General features: G+C 37.3%; 1 protein-coding gene across 3 annotated transcripts in view; it reads left to right on the top strand.

Annotated features, from left to right (window-relative positions):
* Positions 1 to 19,818, top strand: part of RAPH1 (Ras association (RalGDS/AF-6) and pleckstrin homology domains 1) — a 99,861-nt gene that overhangs the window by 41,190 nt on the left and 38,853 nt on the right. For all 3 annotated transcript variants that reach the window (XR_009958843.1, XM_062579322.1, XM_062579324.1), the window contains exons 2-4: positions 791 to 910; positions 3,848 to 3,953; positions 4,842 to 5,350. Coding sequence is in view for 2 of the 3 variants with exons in the window: in XM_062579322.1 (XP_062435306.1) it covers positions 791 to 910; positions 3,848 to 3,953; positions 4,842 to 5,350 (735 nt within the window). In the remaining variant the exon portion in view is untranslated. The remainder of the gene's footprint in view (positions 1 to 790; positions 911 to 3,847; positions 3,954 to 4,841; positions 5,351 to 19,818) is intronic.

The following is a 19,818-nucleotide window of genomic DNA, read 5'->3' on the forward strand; positions in this document are numbered from 1 at the left end:
GAAGTTTTATTACTGCATGGCGTGTCATTACCAGCAGTAATTTTCAACTTATGTATGGTGTGAAGCACCTACTGCCTTTTGCCCGTTCACTTCTTCACTGTAGGCTTTCTGCTTTGCTTCTCAAGGGAGCAGCTTCCCCTTCTACTTCCTCCCCACCCCACACCCCCAGTTATTCCTGAATACTGATTTTTTTTTTCAGTCAGTTCACTGTTCTTATTATTATTTTAGAATGAAGGCTGTTCTGTGTGAATTCTTACTGCTTCTGCCAAATTCTAGACTTGAGTATGTGTATTTCAATGTCAGTCACTTCAGTTAATAAATAGGACTTACTGTAATGCAGGGCTGATAAGAGTTGCAGGGCTGATGAGAACTGTAGTGTTTTTATCACACCTGAAACAGCTTTTCCTGTATGAGAAGACAAAGCTGGCTAGTAAGTGCCTGAAGAAGATAGAATAGATTGTACACTCATTTTCAGCAATTTAGAATGTGAACATGTTTTCAGTTGATTTCTACTACTAAACAAATGTAATAAAATACTTTTTAAGATGTAATACTGCATAGATTTCAGTGACTTTCTAGTCATAATATTTCAGATCTAAGCTGCTTTGCAGTAAGCTCTTCCTATGCCCAACAGTACTAGCATTTTCCTCTGAAGAATGTCAACTTATAGACAGAGATACGGTTTCTTTGGAACTTTTTTCAGGAATGTAGTAGCTGGCACCAGTTTTCTTACACACTTGTGTAATTTAACTTGACTATTGCTTTTTTTTTTTTTTTTTTTTTTTTCCAGATGGAGCAATTATCAGATGAAGAACTTGACCATGGTGCAGAAGAAGATAGTGATAAGGAAGATCAAGATCTGGACAAGATGTTTGGGGCCTGGCTGGGAGAACTGGACAAACTCACACAGGTTAGAAAGGCTTTGAATAGCTCACTGAATAATTCTGTATAAATATTAGATATTTTAGTTTTAGTTGGATGTTAACTGTGCTAGTCTCAGTGAGGATTCCATTAGAAGATAAAACACTTCAGATGTGTAGAAATTAAAGCTTTTAACTATGGTGCTTGTCAGGACCAAGCATGCACCCCCAGGTGTCCTGCAGTGTTGTGCAAAGGCAAAAGCAGCTTTCCTCCCTCAGTTGCTTACCACTGCCACTTGCAGTAAGGCAGACTCTAGCATATAACCAGCAAAGTACTCTTTAAAGGCTTCTAAATGAGTTGCTTTTTCCCATGTCAAAGTGGTTAAATTTGTTTTTCAGCAACTTGCTAAACTGAACTTTCTGAAAGGATATGATCCCTTCTGACAGCTACAGATCTGGTACTTTGCCCTTGTGTATATAAAGTAACACTGACTTTAGCAGGATAGAGGTAGGCTGCATATCCAAACAAACAGTTGGAGATTGTCCAAGTACAAAAGCATTGAGTTTCTTTGTTTCACCTGAACAACAATAAGGAGCAAGAAATCATGCATGTTGCCACTGATGATATTGTTAAGGCCTGCAGTACCTTCTGGAGGATTCACCGTTATTCCAGAGTACTTTTCCTGCATCAGAAAAGCAGCTGATAAAACATCTTTTCTTGGCATTTCCTTCTTCCTGGTGCTTTTCCTTTTCTTCGCAAGTAGATCCTGCATTTTGTATTATATGCCAGATGCCTGGGGCTATAGGCCATTTCACTGTGACTGCCTGCTGTGGTTTTATCAGCTATGGGAGCTAGCCCCCCTGAATAGTTTACTTCATCTTAATCTTCTTTGTCTTACACGCTTTAGAGAAGGTATGGTGTCTCAAGTTTCAATAAAGCTAGAGAGGAAGAGGCTTTTGTCATCATTTCTGTATCCTGTAAGTTTGGGGAAAAAGAAGGAATCTTTATCTTATCCAAAGGAAAATTTGGGGAGGGGAAATTGAGCTAATCATATGACAGCATTTCAAATTTGATTTTATCTCTGTTATTTGTATCTTCTGGTTAAAGTCTCTGCCTGCAAGATCTACACTTCAGTAGCGTATCAAAATAAGGGAAAAGAATTTTTGTTCAACTTGTGTGTGCAGTACGGTGAAAACTACTGCCTTTTCAGATGAATGGAAGACAACATGAAAAAAAATCCACATATTGTAATTGTAATTTTTTTTAAACTCACTACAGAAGATTTTTTTAAGGCCCAGTGGGACCTTTTGAAGGCATAGGCAGTGTTAAGTATCTTTAATGAGGACCTTCACAGGAGAGCAAAATGAGGAATTGATTTTGGACCCTTTGTTCTGTGTTCCATTTTAGACAGATCTGAGCAGCCTAGAAATGTGAGCATACTTTACTGGGGCCTATAGCTATATTGTAATAGATAGACTTTTTGATGTCTGACTCTGTTTTGATCCATGCAAAGCGTATAAAGCATACTGGCAGAGTTGGTGCATCCACGTTTGTTCTTTCTCACTTTCGTGCTGCTGTGCAACAGTCTGCAACACAGCTCCGCATTTGCATTTCTGTCTTCTGCAACTACTGGAAGTGACATTTACCCCAAAACTTTGAATGACCTCGTGTAGTCGAATATGAACCACTTAACCCAGTTATATCTCAGCGGTTTGTTTGTTTTTGTGTTTGGAAGGTGACCTTGCCTTGGTGCAGCTGAAGTCCCAGTAAAGGGGTGTGATTAGAGCTAAAGAGATCCAAAGTGCATTCTCATGTGTAGTCACAGAGTTTGTTGCTATTTATCGGATAGAATCTTAAAAGCAGTGAGGGGAAGAGTTTTTTTGTCTTTGAATTCTGTGGACTTTAACTTCCTTTTTAGATTTCCTGTATGTTTATTTGGGGGGAATTGAAAGAACTAGATTCCTTTTTATATGAAAAAGATTTTTAAGAGACCTAAATTTTGATTATTCCTATTAAACATGGCTTTTATGAGAATCTGAGCTGAAGCATAGGAGGTCATTTTTTCTGATTTCGCTGATATGATTTATTGCTAATAAAGCAACTGGATGGTTTCATATACTGGAGTAAGAGCTGGATTGTTTTTTCCTAGCTTATTTAAAACACTTTCAAAGCCAGATGAGATAACAATTTTGTACTCAGACAAACGTATCTTCAGGGGAGTTTTATCAGTACAGACACAGCGTAAATTCCACATCCTCTATAGGCCTACTGAGCCTCAGCAACTGCAAGAGTACTCCTCTCATAAGTGCTTGTCACTGCAGGGACAGTGGCACAGGACAGTCGTGTGCAGCTTTGATAGCTCCTTTTCCTCTTGTGCCCAGGATGCAGTAGCACTGGACTGTGAGCTAGCTCTGTTATGGGGAAGCTTTTGGCTGTTCACGCTACTTCTACTGCTCAAGAAGTTACAATAGGCTGAGGTTTGCTTTCATAATTTGATGTTTTTCATGAAGTATATATGTGTATATATAAGTATATATAAACTTCAATTACAAATTTCTTTTAAGAAAACAGAGTTCTCCACTGAATATTTTTCTACACTGGTGCTGTGAATGTGCCCATAAGCTAAAGTTTTCTTGGAAAGGTTGCCACAGTTCAAATGTGTATATACTTGGGCAGCTTACTTCAGAGAAATTGTATGTAAGGTAGTATGTAACACTACTGAAAAATATATTTAGAATATACTTCTTTCCTTTCAATTCTATGACAATAGAATGTCTTTAATATCTTTTCCTCTTTCACAGCTGAAGTTAAATCATTTTGATATGGTGGCATATGCTTTCAAGCTAAAGGCTGAAAAAGAAAACTTGATATGCCAAGAGGTTTTTGAAAAATTTGTCTAAGAAAATTAATTTTGCATCTGTGGTGAAGGTTTGTTTGTCAAATTCCTTGTAAAACTTCATTCTAACCTTTTTCTTGTCTTTTTCAGAGTTTGGACACAGACAAGCCTGTGGCACCAGTGAAGAGATCACCTCTCCGCCAAGAAACTAATCTTGCCAACTTCTCATATCGCTTCTCCATGTACAATTTGAATGGTTTGTTGAATTATTTAGTCCCTCAAATATTAATGTAGGAAGAAAAGTTGTTTCAGCAGTGAATGAGAATATTAAGATAGTTTAATAGAACATTAAAACACACTTCTAACTGAAGTGAGAATGTGATTGCTAAAGGCATTGCTTTCTGATGGCTGAGTTGTATTAATATGTTTGACACTGAATTCTGAATTTCCCCAAACAGTATCTTTTGGAACCTGATGTCTGAGAATTGTAGTCTAGTGTTTGTGAAGAAGTAATTGTTGTGGGACCCAGTCTTACGAAAGAATGAATTGATATGTATCTGCTAAACAGGAGGAAGAGCATCTTGCTTGTGGGAAAGGATGCAGGAATATAGCTCCAGAAACCTTTCATGTTAAACAGAAATCATGCTTTTTCCTTGTTTTAAAATAACTTCCTCTGGTTATAATACAGGAAGCCTTAATTTAAAGATTTGTGTGTGTATAGGATTTTTGTGGCTTTTTTTAAAGCAATGTCACATAGTTTGTGTTGCTTCAATTAAAAAATGCTTAGCCAAACACCTACGCTTCTTTGAAAAATTGAAGGGTGATACATACAAATACATTTTTAGATACTTTTCACAGGACAGTGGCTTAAACTTTTCAAATGTAGTCTGAATTTTTGTAAGGTTTCTCCATCAGCAAGGGTATTAACTTGATTTTTTTTTTTTAATTACTCTTAGGTGGAAGTAGTAGTGCAAATATAGTTGTTTAGCAGTAAGCAAGGATTTGCAGTATAGATGAAAAAAGAAAATACAGCTTCTTTTCTTCCTCCTATCCCAACTATTGATTTTTTTTTAACCACCAATTGAAGAGTTGTGCAGAGAAATTAAGTAACCCAGAGCATACTGATAACTCTTGTTCATTGCAGAAGCCCTGAATCAGGGGGAGACTGTGGATCTAGATGCCCTCATGGCTGATCTCTGTTCCATAGAGCAGGAGCTCAGCAACATTGGGTCTCATTCAGCAAACAGTGCTGCAGTGAAGCGCCTACCCACAGAAACCAAAGCTCAGAAACCACCTGCTAGTCGACCTTCTGCTAAGCACAGCAGCATGAAAGGATTATCCTCTTCATCTGGTAAGGTGACTAAACCATCACATGCCAATGTTTCTTTGGATGACATCACTGCACAGTTAGAGAAGGCCTCCTTGAGCATGGATGAGGCAGCCCAACAGTCTGTCTCAGAAGACACTAAACCTGCTCAGCACAGGAGGACAGCATCGGCTGGCACAGTGAGTGATGCTGAAGTGCATTCCATCAGCAACTCCTCCCGTTCCAGTGTAACCTCTGCAGCTTCCAGCATGGACTCCTTGGATATCGATAAGGTGACGAGACCTCAGGAGCTGGACTTGACGTCGCAAGGGCAACCAGTCACTGAGGTAGAGTGTCCCTAGTTCAAGAAAGTTTTTTTTGTTTGTTTGTTTATTTTCTTCAAACTTCATTGTTGCATCTCTCAAATGCTTGCACTCCTAGCTAAACATGTTTAATATGACAGGTTGATTAAAGATCAGAATTACAGTGACATGAACTACATGGGCTGTGGCTACTTTTTTATGTTTTATCTTCCTTACACTTTAAAAAGATTCCTTACCAGTATGTACCTATTTTAAAAGGCTTTCCTCATCTTTTCTTCCTCTTGAACCATTCATGGATATTAGTGCTTTATCTTCAATGTCTTTATTCTAAGTAAGTCTTGTATATTGCATCTAATTTAAATCCAAGGAGAGTATAACTGGACAGGGGAGAAAGTGCAGTTGAATGACAAGACTACATTGCTGTTTGTACGCTTAAATGGCTGTGTGTTTCAGGTATTATGCGTGCCTGTCTGGAGCTGTACCAGCAATTGGCTTCTACTTAATATCCTGGTTTTATGTTTGCTAGGGAGAACTCTTCAAAACAATCCACAACACAGAAAAACAATTGATCCGTGATATGGCAATGGCAAATATTCATTTGGGATTTTGGTGTCTTTATAGGTGTGATCACCTGAATATTGATTAATTATCAGAGGTGAAGTGTATCAATAAAACCATAACCCCTTTGAAGAATTTTGAAAGAGCTGGAAACTTATGGGGGGAAATGGTACAGTGAATTTGAAGGATGTACACTAGAAGCTATGTTGGAGAAATGCTCCCTGAAACAGAAACCTGGCTTATTGGTCAAAAGTCAACTATACTGTTAGGCATGCTCTTTCTCAGTTTTTTCCTCTCCAAAGAGAAAACAGGAACAAGTTGAGCTTACTCTCTTTGAATTAGCTGTGCTAAAAGTATGGCTTCATCCATGCACTGCAAAAGTAGATGTATCTGATGTAAAGACTGAATCATGTAGGCCTGTCAGTCTAATGATCAACTTAGCAAGCTCACACTTAGATTTAAATCCTTTATTTGAAATGGCAAGAATGAATGAGTGACAGTTCAGTTTCTTCTGTAGAAAGTTAAAATGCAAACCTTTGCATTATTGCTGTAAGCTTAAGAGTTAGAGCTGGTCTATTACGGTCTTACTGATTATATTGTTTATTTATCGTTCATATTCTCTTTTCTGTGGTATGATGAAGCTTATTTTAGTCTTCTTGATCTTTGACTGTTGTGCATGCAGATGTCCTCAGACTAAGAAGAAGACTTATTTGAATTAATCTCTTCTAAAATTGAAATTTGCTATTCATTTTTAAAAATTACCAGGTATTTTCTGCAGTTGGTTTTGCAGGTCTTGGTCTCAGGTCTCAGCTTCTCTGACTTCCAGAATGGTATACATCAGTAAGATTGCCCTTCTTGTCTCCAAACTTTTCAATTCTTTGTATGGCATGAGTAATAAGCAAACTGTCTGCTCCTCTTCAGTGACTTGATGTTGGTGAATCAGGCAGAGGTCTAGAAGTTGCTTTGTCTTTGTGGGAAGCTGATCCATATTGCTGCAAGTACATCTCAGTTGCACTGAGCCATTCATTGGCTGTGAGGCTGAGAACCCCTAAAGCTTGCAAAGAAATGCCAGAGCTAGCCCAGTAAACCAAGTGATTGCTTCGCATGAGAATGTGGCTATTGTTTCTCTGCCCAGATAAGTTGATAAGAATGATTCCTTTGAAGGAGGAAACAAGAATGTGATGGTAATTTGAGAGTTGAAATTCTGCTCTCCTCCTGAGAGCAGAATCCTCTGCAGTTATTTACAGCGCTGCTTTGTTTTACTGTGCTTTGCTTGGCCTTTCTAATTTCAGTAGCCTTGAGGAAAGTGCCCAACACAGAAAACGTCCCCAAATTTACAGAATTGATATTTAACTATTCAGACTTGCATCTTTTACCTCATGGGACTTCTTACTGTGAAGCAAAAACCTCTTGTTGCTCCCTGCCCGCCACCCCCAATCACTGATGAAAAGTAAAGGGGAAAATGACGGTTGTTTGGAGTTGGTGACAGATTCTGTGGCTGTGTTTGTTCAATCAAATTCACCTTGCAAATGAGCAAAAACAATGGCTTCTTTGGAAGAATCGTTGGACACAAACAAAAGATCTTTTTTTCCCCTTTTTATTCATTTAGTGCCTGAACCTTATTGTTTAGGTTTCTATTAATCTTCATGACTAGGGTGTGAATCAAAACACATTTCCCCATTAGGGCTGAATTCTGTTCTCAGACCCACACAGTTAATTCATTGATGTTGTTCCTGGTGGAGGAAGTAGTAGGAAAAGTAGAAGTAGTCTTTGAAAACCTAGTGTCCATGTAGAGGAGAGAAAAAAAAAAAACACACAGGTGCAATTGCATTATGCAGATACTGAGAGAGAAGCTGCTACTAGGTGGCAACAGTTCTGTGTTGAGAGGTGTTCTTTCTGTATAGCGCTTTAAGATAGTGCTTTTCTCTTTGCCTATCTTTCTTGTGACTGTACTCGAGGCTGCTGACCTTTAAAATCTTTCCTTGCCACTACGGCTCTTACCAAAGGATTCAGTGACTTGGCAGCTCTGCCCTTTTCACCCATCCTCTTTCTCCTCTCCAGCAGAACAATGATTTTAAAAGATATCCTTTCTTACTCAACTTTGTTTTATTGGAATCACAAGAGGAAGAGAATAATGTTGACTAAAACTGATTGCTATTTTGATAGGAAATGATGGTCTGGAAAAGGAATTTAAGCTTTGCTTAATTAACTTGAGTACTCTATCTGATGTAGGGAAATGCTGTAAAGGAACAGCTATGTACCAGCACACTGAAAGTATGTGTAGTGTAATATTATTTGACAGATGTTAATGACAGATGTTGAGAAGAAGCTGCAATTCCACAGGCACCAAGAAGGAGAAGATGTGCTTTCTCTTTCCTCTCTATTCTTTCTCTAAAGCTCTTAGCTGTGGTTTTATTGACTCCTTTGTGCTGGCTTTGATACTCACTTAACACACCAAAACATTCCAGTTTTATTTTGGGGCTTGTTCTTCATCAGTTGGGTGAGTTGCACAGGTTCAGCAGAGGGATTTGCACATTGGAACCAGGTTATGATAAGTAGTGGGAATACATGGTTGAGAGCTGAAGTCTGGAAGGAGGGACCTAACAGGGTTATGTCCATATCAAATCTTTTTGCTTAAGCAGTTGCACAGGTAGGTACCTTAGAGTCTTTTCCCTCTTACTCATCTTAACAGTCTGTACTGCCAGAGCTTTCTAGAGTGAAGGATGCGTTCACATCATGCTATATAGCACTTGTTTGAACAGTGTTCATCCTTAAAACGATAGGTAGCTTGTCAGCATTTACACATTTAGTTGTATAAAGTGGCATACACTTTAAATCTTCGGTTCTGCATGTCAGATACTTTATCTGAATGTAAAACTGAATGAGTAAAGATGTAGCACGAGTAACGGAAGGAGAAGTGATGACTGTATGACTAACTTGTCCCACCCTCTCTCCTTTATCCTTTTCCTCTTTCCTTCTGTTCTTCCACCACCATGAAATTGTTTCTATATTTTCAGTGAGCTGAGTATAGGGCAATAGGAGAAGAAAATAGTGGGAACAGATTAGAGAACTGCCAGTCATACTCACGTAGCTAGTTGTGTCTGATCAATGAAAAGGTCTATTCATGGACAGTCATTGTTACCATCCTACATGTACTCAGTGAAGAGGTTGCAGATAAAATTGAAGTATGCCATCTGGTCTGGCACAATAAGAGCAATCCCCCCAGCATGATAGAGTTCTTTATGTATGTAACCCAGTTTACACAGCTGAGAGATTCTGACTTGTATGTGAAGATGGCACATAATTTAGCTACTACATGTAATACTACGTTCTTTTGTTTTGTTTTCTGTTTGCTTGTTCTTACTCATTGTAGTTTTATACATGAGGTATGAGGTGAAAATCATGACATAAGGACTTGCCAGTACATGAAAAACTACAAGTTCTTTGCTTCACTTGACAGAGAAAATGGCAGTGTGAAGTAAACTTTAACATTTCTTAGGCAGCCCTGGGGACATGACAGTTACTCATGGTTTTGATGTAAGCTAAGTTTCATAGACAAATGTATGTTGGCTTATAACTGCTGTGGGATAAAGTGGAAATTTTGAAATGGGCCTAAGGGAAGACCAAGTTTGTGTCCCACATCAGCCCTTGATTGATTCTCTTAGAGGTGTTTTGTCATTGAAATAATTTTGCTACATAAAGGTATGAGATAATTGCTTTTCTAGCCATAACAGATGATTTCAGGTTGTGTTTTATGTGTGATTACATATGTGGTAATGTATGTTATATTGTATAAAAATGCAGTCAACTGTTTCTGTTTGTAGAGAAATCAGCCCTTAATGTACACTGTCTTTAGTAGACAAGAGCATCTTAAAATAGAGTTGGATCACTGAACTTCACTTATTATTTGTAGATGATTTAAAGAACAGTTGTGGTCTGTTTTAGTTCTTGGAGGAACAGGGCGTTATTGGCTCTTGTATTTGGGAGCTTAAGGTTTGAGTTGTTTTCCTTATGTTCCATGTTTTATGTAATCAAAAGTAGATGCTAAGGAAGTTAGTTTAATTTGTGAGAGTGGTCAGATATGCAGCAAACAAGGCATGAAAGTTGGACTCTGAAATTTTAAATAAATCTGCTTTTCTATCTGTTCTATAATGTCACTAGCTTTTTACACTTTTTTTAAAAAAAAAAGTATATTCTGGAGTACTTTTAGTTATCCTTTTCCTAAGCTGAAAATAGTCAATGGAAAGACTTGATTTGAAACACAATTAGACCATCTCTTCCTCTTTCCATTTATTAGTCACACAGTGTTTTTTAGTAAGTCAAGTAAGTCAGTAAAGGAAAATTGTGCACATCTATCACCTTGAAACATTACTTTGGCTTCCAGTTTTGTTGGCATAAGAAGTGTGAGCCGACCAGTTTTCAAATGCTCTTGAAATAAATGTAAAATGGCTCTCTGCTTGCCGGGTTTTTGGAGACTTTCAAGATATGCTCTGAGATAAACATACCAGTTTACAAAACTTAAACAGTGTTTACGTATTCTGGTGTCCAGGTGTGCTTAGCTATTCATCATGAAATTTATGCATGACAGTTAAGCAGTTTTTTTCATATGAGGCACTAGAATCTAAAGCTCACTAATACGTTCTTCCCTGTGTCCCTAAATTTAGTGTCTAAACTTTTTAAAAATTATACTCATTGAATGTGCAAAGATGATGATGGAAAAGGTTTATGTTTTTTTTGTTTGTTTTGTTTTTTTTTTTTGTTTTTTTGTTTTTTTTTTCCCTTAATAGAGCTGTGGAATCTGTGTGAAGGCTGGATATAGAAAGAAGGCATTCTCTGAGTTTAAATTGCTTTATGTGCATGGAAGGAGTAGGTTATGAAAACTGTGATATCATAAGTTAAAATAAATGAAATTGAATAGAGAACCTAAGTATTAACTGTGTACTGCTAGATTGTGATTTTCCTATCGATATCTCCAACTTGTATAATAGTCGTGAATTTAAAGTTTGTCCTGCAACCTTTTCATGTGTGAAGTCTCTAAGCGTAGTGAGCAACTGAGTTTAAACAACTGAGTTGTTTAAAACATATCAGATGTACTTATCTTTTGAGATTGCTCGTCAAATTTGCCTGATACTGATGAATAAGTTTGAAAGTTACTGGAAGGAACAGAAAAAGGGACAGTATTATGCGTGTCTGATTTGTCACAATTGGCTGGCAAAGCTGGCTATCCACACAAAAATTACAGTTATGGTGTATTTTATTGCCATGAAGTATGAATACAACAAGCATTATTTATGCCTAACTGTTGTTCTCAGATTGTTCTGTGATGTTAGTGTCTTTTGAGGAATACCCACTGAATGACTCAAATCTCAGCTACCTGAGACTCATTGATCTTCATTTAAAACTGCTTCTTCAGAAACTTTGCCAGTAGTCCCTTGCACATGGCAGTAGTGAGATGGTTATGTCCACATATGTGGTATCTTAGCTGTTAGAATTTGCCTGCATGTGCTTGCCCTTTCTTCCTTCGTGTTCTTCCAGAGCTGTCAAACACTTGATGGTTTCTAGTGCTCAGCTCCTCTGACTTTTGAGCATACAGCTCAGTCTTCGTCAGCTTTCATTTCCCAGTCATGATAGCTTCTCACCTGGTACAGGAAGAGAAGGCAAGCTCATAGCAGTGGTAGTTGGCTGAGCTGGTACCCACTTAAAATGGCTTTGCCTGTGTTTGTGTGGATAGGTATGTGTGCTGTGTTGATCAGTAATGCTAACAGCAGAACAGCTGATGATGATGATAGAAGCTGTCTGCAATCCAGAGACTGTTTCTGATCCTTTCAGCTTTCTCTCCTCCTCCTTGACATCCATTGAGTAGAAAATGGTTCCATCAGTGGTGGAAGACAGTTCAAATTGGATGCTGAACAACCATTTTTTTTAAATAAATGCCAGTGTTTTCATGCAGGTTCCACAGCACTGTAGAAAGAGGCTTATGTTTATGAATAGGATTTTACTTCATACTACATTTATGGAGGAAAAAAATACCATTGATGTAGACAGGCTAAGGAAATAGTTGATCAGAGGTTGGGATTCTTACTAGGCTCATCTGCAAGACACACAATATCACAGATTAATGATCAAAGAAATCTAGGCAATGTACATTTCAGAAGAAGCCAAGGTACTAGACTCAAGAAATGAGAATACTTGCACTATGATGTTACCAAACTCAGAAACATCTACAGAGAATTAGGCTCTTTGACTGCAGTTTCCAACAAAGATACCACTTTAAAAGTTGTGATTAATTAGTAATAGAGCCTTTAAAACAGTGATGTTCTTTGCAGATACAGCAGTCTACTTGAAACAGAGGTAAATTCCTTCACTTTTTGCAATATCTAATTTGATTAAGGAAGAGAAATAGTACATCTGTACAAAATTAGCAACAGATTACTTGTTTGTCCTTAGTTCAGATTGCCAAAAATCAAATTTGGAACAGATGGCAAAAATTAAGAACACAGCAGCAGTCAAAGCATTAAACTCTAACAGGAGAAAGGAATTTATGCAGTTTTATCAGTTGTGAACTTATAGGATAAAAGCTAGAGTTTGCCAGATTTCTGAAAGAGTTTATAAAGGATTCCAAAGAAAAGAGACTATGTTCCATAGAAACAACAGAAAACTTGATCTGTTGATTTTTGCCTTCTAGCTCTGTCAGTTTTGCACATGCTGGTTAGTATTTAGCCTGTAATAGTGTACTAAGGTTAGTCTTTTTAGTTAACCAAGTTTACAGTCTTGGTTACAGCTTCCTGCGTTGGACATCTGCTAGCGTTATGTTTATGAAAGTTCTTCTAGGTTTTAGACCAGCCACATCAGTGATTTGCTTTATGGATGCAAGTGGGGTTTGGTTTTTTTGTTTTGTTTTGTTTTTGTCACACACACCCCACACGACACCCCCATCTGTTCTTGTCGTAAAGAGTTGAATTTGGACTCCATTAACTCTCCAGTTGTGTATACTTGTTTTCTTCTAATAACTGAACTTTGAATGTTTTGGTGTCTACAGTAATTCTTCAGGGCTGCTTCATATTTTAGAAGTCAACAGACTATATATAAATGCCTATATATAAAGATTTGTAAATAGTATTAATACAATTACTACCTAGTGTAAAATACAGTAGATTCAGACAAAAGCAATTAAAGTTGCATATATTTTATTCCCTAAGTTTCTTAACTGCTTTGGTGTCTTTGGGCTGTAGGTAGAACCATCCATGGTGTGAAGTATCTGGGATTCTTTGTGTAACTAATGCAATTCCTGATCAAGCAATCTTTACTAAAATTTGAGGGGGGTTCTCCTTCCTTCCTTTCTGTCCCTTAATTAATGCACTTTTGGATGGGTCAGATGACCTTTTGCCATAAAATTATATTCCACCTTATTTATTTCTTTTCCTGCTAGGTCAGTTCTTTTGGGAAAATGCCACTGTTCAAAACCTGCCAGCAAACAAACTTCAGTTGGGATTTCATGTTTGATTTAAGCTACCTTAGAGCCACGCTGCTACTGAATAGACAGTCTTGCCCTATCTTTTGTTGGCACTAGTGTTTGTGCAGCTGCCTAGTGATACAGATCTGCCTGAAAAGTAGTCCTTCTGAATTAGTTGTTCACTGATCCGATGGCCTGTACAGTCACAATTACTGCTGTCCACGGAAGAGAGATTTGAGAGAGCACATGGTTGAGGGGGGAGGTCAGGACTGCCTCTTTCTTATGGGCAGCTCAGTCTTAAGTTTCTTTAAGCCAGAAGTGAAACTAAGATTTAGCTGAAATGTTTTCTAGTTTTGCAAGATTTTTCTCACCTGTTGTGTCCCCAGGAGCTTGTATTTGGCAGGGAACCATCGAAACGTAACTGGCGGCTTTTTCTCTTGACCTGGGAAGTGCTTGGACTAGTAAATAGTACATCTCACGCACACAGTACAGCAATTTCATAATTCAGAATGTCCATAGACATATTTCTTAAATTGCAGTGAATTCCAATAGGTTTAGACTGTAATTTTTAGAACAGGCATGAAGTTACAGGAATCCCTAGTAGTTAAGGAATACTTGCTGTAAAGTAAAACTTTTTAAAAAAAAATCTCGTCCATTTAAAAAACAAGTTACAGAACTAACTCAGAGTTAGGAAATTCCAGAAGTGAAGTTGCTTGCAGTGAAATGGAGTTGTATGGCTTCCAGGAGGAGGGCTGGCCGCTTGGGAGCCCAGAGTAATAGCTCTGGATTTTTGCTTCCAGTGTCTGGCTCCAATATGCTCTGCAACAGCCAGGCGTTGCAATTGCAAGGAGGCCACTGTACTCTCCCACCACAGGCCCAAACTTTCGCAAACTTGGCAATGTTTTGTCCAAGGATGGTTAGCCGAAGGGCTGGGCAGTGCCCTGTAAAAGGGTGTAGCCTGTACATTTTTAATTGTGGTGCTTCAGACTTCAGTGAGACTACATGCACTACAATTTTAATTCTAAAGACTCAGACAAATTTGGGTTACTTCTCGTGGGACCAACGCAAAGCAAGTCTTTGAGGCTGCCCCTGCCAATAATCCCTTTTGTGCTCAAATATGCAGAAGTATTAAAGCTTTTTAAAAATATGTATATATTAGATGAGATGCACCTTCTTTTCCCCTCTTGAAAATGCTTAGTCTAACCTAAATGATTAGTCGTCATCCTGTAACAAGGAGTTGTCATGAAAAACTTGTGTTTCAGAGCTTATAGCTTGGCAAAAAATTTATAAGCAACTGAAAACACATTTTATATGTGAAAGTATCAGGCAACTCTAACATCTAAAGCTGCCGCTTCGGTTTCTAAGTATCTCTATTCCTTTTCTAAGGCTTTCATAAGCATAAGCTCTAACCCTGCTGCATCTCTTCATTTGTCAAATCAAAAATGAATAACTTAGTTAACAAAATGAACATGCCTAGAATAAATATTTTGCAAGCATTGTATGACACATTGGAAATATTGGACATTCACTTTTTAATAGCGTAATGTTCTATTTTTGATCCCTGAATGACCTTGCACTAAGAAACTTGTCCCTTTCATGATTTAACATTTTCTTCTGAGCTACAGTTGTCAGTCATTTTTGTTTGCTGCTTTGCTCATTTCTTAGTGAAAATTGGGGTAACACAGAAATGCTTTCTCTTTGGTTCTTTTTCAAATAAATGACAGTGTGAAGGAGCTCAGAGTTGTAAAATAGTATGACCATGTGAAAGTGAAATCTATTAGGTGCACACTTTTTGTACTTGTGAATTGTCATGAGAGTGTATTATGTTATTTACCAGTATGGAGAAACTGAGATGGGAAGTGTGTGAGATTTCATAAAGTGACGATATGTTCCTTTGCAGAGTTTCTTCTACTGCAGCGTTCAGAGCAATTAACTTCCAGTTCTTGGCTTAGTGAGCAGGTGGTTGCACAAGGGGAATGCTCCCTGGGCTTGTTTTCTTACTGATTTGTTTCAAATCCGGTAGAAGGTACCTTGTGTGAGATGACAGGTGTTTTTCTCCAGTACTTTCAGATGAAGTTGTGGTCTTTCCCCTTCCATTGTGGTCTGGCATATATTTGCATCCTATATTCTTCTCCATTCCAATAGAAGAAGAAAACTGAATCTCTTCTTGTCTTTAAGTCATTGATCACTTTTCCATATGAAATTAGGATCAGGGACCCTGCAACTTCTTAGTATAGCTGTATCCTTCATTATGGTTATTGTCATCACCGTTTCTCTCTTCCTCCTGTTGAGTGATAATAAAACCTTTTCTCCAGCCTCCACCCTTTTCTCCTCTTCTCTTTTAGCAACCCTATTTCCTACATCTTTACTGCATGTTCCTGTAGAATGGTGCCTCAGTGGTCCAAGCATTCCTTTAACTTTCCAGAAAAGGAAGCTGAACCAACTCCTGTCAGTTGCTATGACGTGTGTATGGCTTCTACTTATGGCAATAGTTGTATCAGTTTCCCTGCAAAACAGGAGTCACATTAGTAATTTGAGTTTAGTCTATTGGTATCCCAACAATGCAGTCTGGTAACTATGTGTATCATTTCAGGTAAGCTTTTCAATCTTCTAATCAGTAATTGGGAAAGGCTACCTAAACTGCAATTAGTTTTTTTTCTTAAACATAATTGCTTTTGATAGCCCATTTCAAAGGAGGGCAGGAAGTGGAGTTTCTTAATTAGATATTCATCATTTTACATCATGTGTTCTTATACATTACAAATGTAATCTCAAAGGATTTGCCAAGAAGAATTTCAGTTCTGCTTTCCTCTCCCCTTTACAAGTAAAGATACTGAGAGCAGAAAAAGCTATAGTTTGCAACAAAGTGGCAAAAATATTTTTAAAACTGTTTCTTTTGAAAATACTACATTCTAAATCTTTAAGCCAGAGTCAACAAATTTAAAATACTGATGTAATCCAAACCTATAATAGTGAACCTTTAAACAGAACTTTGGAAGCATATAGCTATCAGCCACCACTGACTGTTTCTGTCTTACTTTATTTTCTTTCTTAGGGACAGAGAGAGACTTTTAAAACAGTTTTGTAGTGTTTCTTAACTGTCACATTAAACTGGAAATATGTGGCACAATAGTGCCACCAGCTGGTTTAATTAGATGTGTTTGTTAATGTTAAATTGTTAAGAGTTTTGTAAGAAATGTGGCAAGGTACTTATTTACACAAGTCCTTAGTGTCTTATTGTCTTTTTGTACATAGTGAAATTATTTTATTATGCACAGTTTGAACAAATAATGTCTTTCAAATTACAGACAATAGCTAATTGGGAAAGTTTTTTCTGTTTGATGTACTTAAGGCATTAGAACAGTAGGATAAGATACCTTGGAAGATTGCCAGGTAGTCTTTCACTTGTACTTCCCAAAGTTTTGTTCATTATTTGCGAAGTGACAATATAAAGAACATATATAACACTTTCCATACTGTACCATACTGCCTTTAAACCTTGTATACACATATTTTGAGCCTCTACTTTCAAATTAGGGCAGTTGGATACCATTCTGACTTTTAGGCATGAGAGTGAATCTTCTGGATTTGTTCTACCTGCTTCTGGACTGACTGATAATCAGAAGTGTAACAAGTGTTTGATGTGACCATGCTTAATGGGTTTTGGCAAAACTCTGCAGGAACTCAGAAATGAAGCAGTGAGACAATGCATGACCTGCTGCCTGTGAACTGGTGACCTGATACAGTTGCAAGACAGATTATACAGCCTGTATCCTTCAGAAGCTAACTGAACAGTTCAATTTATTGTCTATTTTAGAAGGATCTTCACTTTTTGAAATCCATATATCAATTACTTTATTAAAAAAATCTAATATACTAGATAATTTAATATTGCAATATACTAAATAATTTCTAGGTTGATTTGTTTTGAAACTGGCTTTCATCCTGGGCCTCAGAACCTCAAGCGTTAAAAGAACCCACTGAACCTGTTATAAAAAAAATGACAAACTTGAGAAAATATCTTGAGCTTTTGGCTGTGTGGAGGATTACTTGTTGTTCACTGTAGTGCAAGCATTTATATTCTGAAAATCTGAAATGAATATATATTTTCCTGTGAATCTATCTCTTTTATTGTGTATAGCAAACATTCTTTGTAGTTTTGTTTCTGCTTTTGGAAGAAATCACAGTGGCAATGGCTTCTCTAGTGTGAAAAGTAAAACTACATATATAAAGAAAAACGTGGTTTGTATTTAAATCATATGTTCTCATGGAGGAGGAAACACTTGCTAAATTGAGTAAAATGGTGCATATTCTCCCTTCTTTAACTCTCAAATACTTCTGAATAGAGGAGAAGTTTCATTTGAAATTATTTATTTATGCTTATAGTGATAAGGATGAATATGTTTCAGCATTCAAAACATTCTGGCATAAGCACCAGTTTTGTATTTCTGAAATTTTGTGTGGCGATCTCTGAAAACACGGTGAAATACAATATTCAACAGCTGGTCTGTGAATTTCTCCTGGTATGTAGGCCTGAAGATAATGGATCTTGCATTCCTGGCTTCAAAGAAAGAATACAGGAAATCTTTGAAGTCCAAAACACAATTTGCAACACAACTTCCATATTTTTATGAACATCCAGGCTAGCTAGATGTATTTACTGAATGAGCTGCATGTGAAAAGTATTTAAAATGTCTCTCCTAACATTATCAAGGACTTTAAAATGTTAATATTAATTTTATTCAGACCTATTTTTCTATGTTGTGATTATCCATACTAGCTTAAGCTTGTTATGGAGACACTGGTGTGTGTATTTATATGCTTTTTTTATTGCTTGTTCTGATATTTTCATTATTACATCTCATTTTTATTATAAGTATTTTCAGTTATCTTGACTTTTCTTGCACGGCTGTCTTGTCATCTCTTGACAAAGAAGCGAATTTTATTTAGTGGAATTTCAGTGTTGTGATCAGCAAGTATTTTCATCATTGTACTTCATCTTTTTTTTTAATAGACAAACTTTTTTTCTACTAAGAAGAGGCTTTATTGCAGTTCTGCTCCCCCCTCCATTTCTTTTTGCTACTTGAGCAGTGTTGTTATAAAATTGTATATTTCTTCTATTAACAGAGAATTGTTTCCTATAGTGTAACTTGTATGGGAAGCTTTTTCATTTGGATTACTTGTAGGATTTAAAAGTCATATTTTGTACAAGAACTTAAAAAAGGTATTGATGCAACTGACAGCCAGATTATATTCTGAAGGCTCTCCTGTTCACCAAAAATACAGCTTTGAAACCTTCTCCTGGAAAATAAATACTTACGGCTAGCTTTGGGCCATGCACACATGCAGACTTTTGCTCTGCACTCTTAATGAAGTGCTGGCCTAGAAATACATGATTTTTCAAAGCACTTGGTAAATAAATTAGATGAAGTTTTTGATTCTGATTTGTTCACACTATTTGAGTAAGCCTCACTTTTGAGTAGTTCAGTGAAAGAGGCAACTAAATAGAGTTTTCTAGCACTGTTACAGCATAGCTGTTGCATAGCTTCATGCCTAGCATAAAGAAGCTATATAGTTTCCACTGAAATTTCTGTCAAATTCGTTTGATAATTTCATGCTACTTCAAAGTATTTTGACCTGCTAACAGTGTGTTATCTGATTCTGTGATATTCTTAAAGGGAAAAAGTATTTAGACTGAAATGAAAATATGAATTGTGAGAAATGATGGCCTACTATGGAAGCAGTCAGCAACTGCAACGAGGTTAAGAAAATATGAATGTAGTAGATAGGGTGTACGCTTTTATGCCCCATTGGCAAGCTGTGGTCCAGAGTACTCTAATGGGGGATGGATACTATTTTGTGTAATTATAATTGCTTTTATATGCTGACATTGTCTGGTAGATTTAGCTATCACTGATTTTTACATATTTCCTTTCAAAACTGAATATTTGTCTTACTAGAGCTTGGTTGAGCAGGAAGACGTGAAGGTGTTGCAGTAAAATGTTCTCTAGCAAATCTTTGGAGCTGCTGTTTTTAATGCAGATTTTTACTAAACCTCTCCCTCTTCTAGAGTCCTAGTGTGTGATTGCCTATCGTGGTAGCACGATAGGCAGCAGGTGCCAGCATGTCAGAGCAAAGCCTGCAGTGTGGGGACTGGGAATCTCATCTGGGGGGACTTCAAGGGTTTGTAGTGTCAGAGCTTTGGATTACACTTGAGCTCCAGAAGCAGAGAAGTAGTGTGGGCCATGTAGATCCTCTCTCTGGTCCAGTGTGGTTTTATCTTAAGGGGGAAGATATGCCCTTATGAGGCATCATTCTTTAGAAACAAAAACAAACAAGCAACAACAACAGCAAAAAAAAAAAAAAAAAAAAATCTTTCCCTGAACAACAGATTATTCCTGGAAGACTGTATTACAGTGAAATATCTGTTCCTCTCAAAGTTTGGTATTTGACCTGAAGTCTTCTTCTGAAATAGACTGAA

The sequence above is a fragment of the Rhea pennata genome, chromosome 6 (assembly GCF_028389875.1).
Source record: "Rhea pennata isolate bPtePen1 chromosome 6, bPtePen1.pri, whole genome shotgun sequence".
Classification (NCBI taxonomy): Eukaryota; Metazoa; Chordata; class Aves; order Rheiformes; family Rheidae; genus Rhea; species Rhea pennata.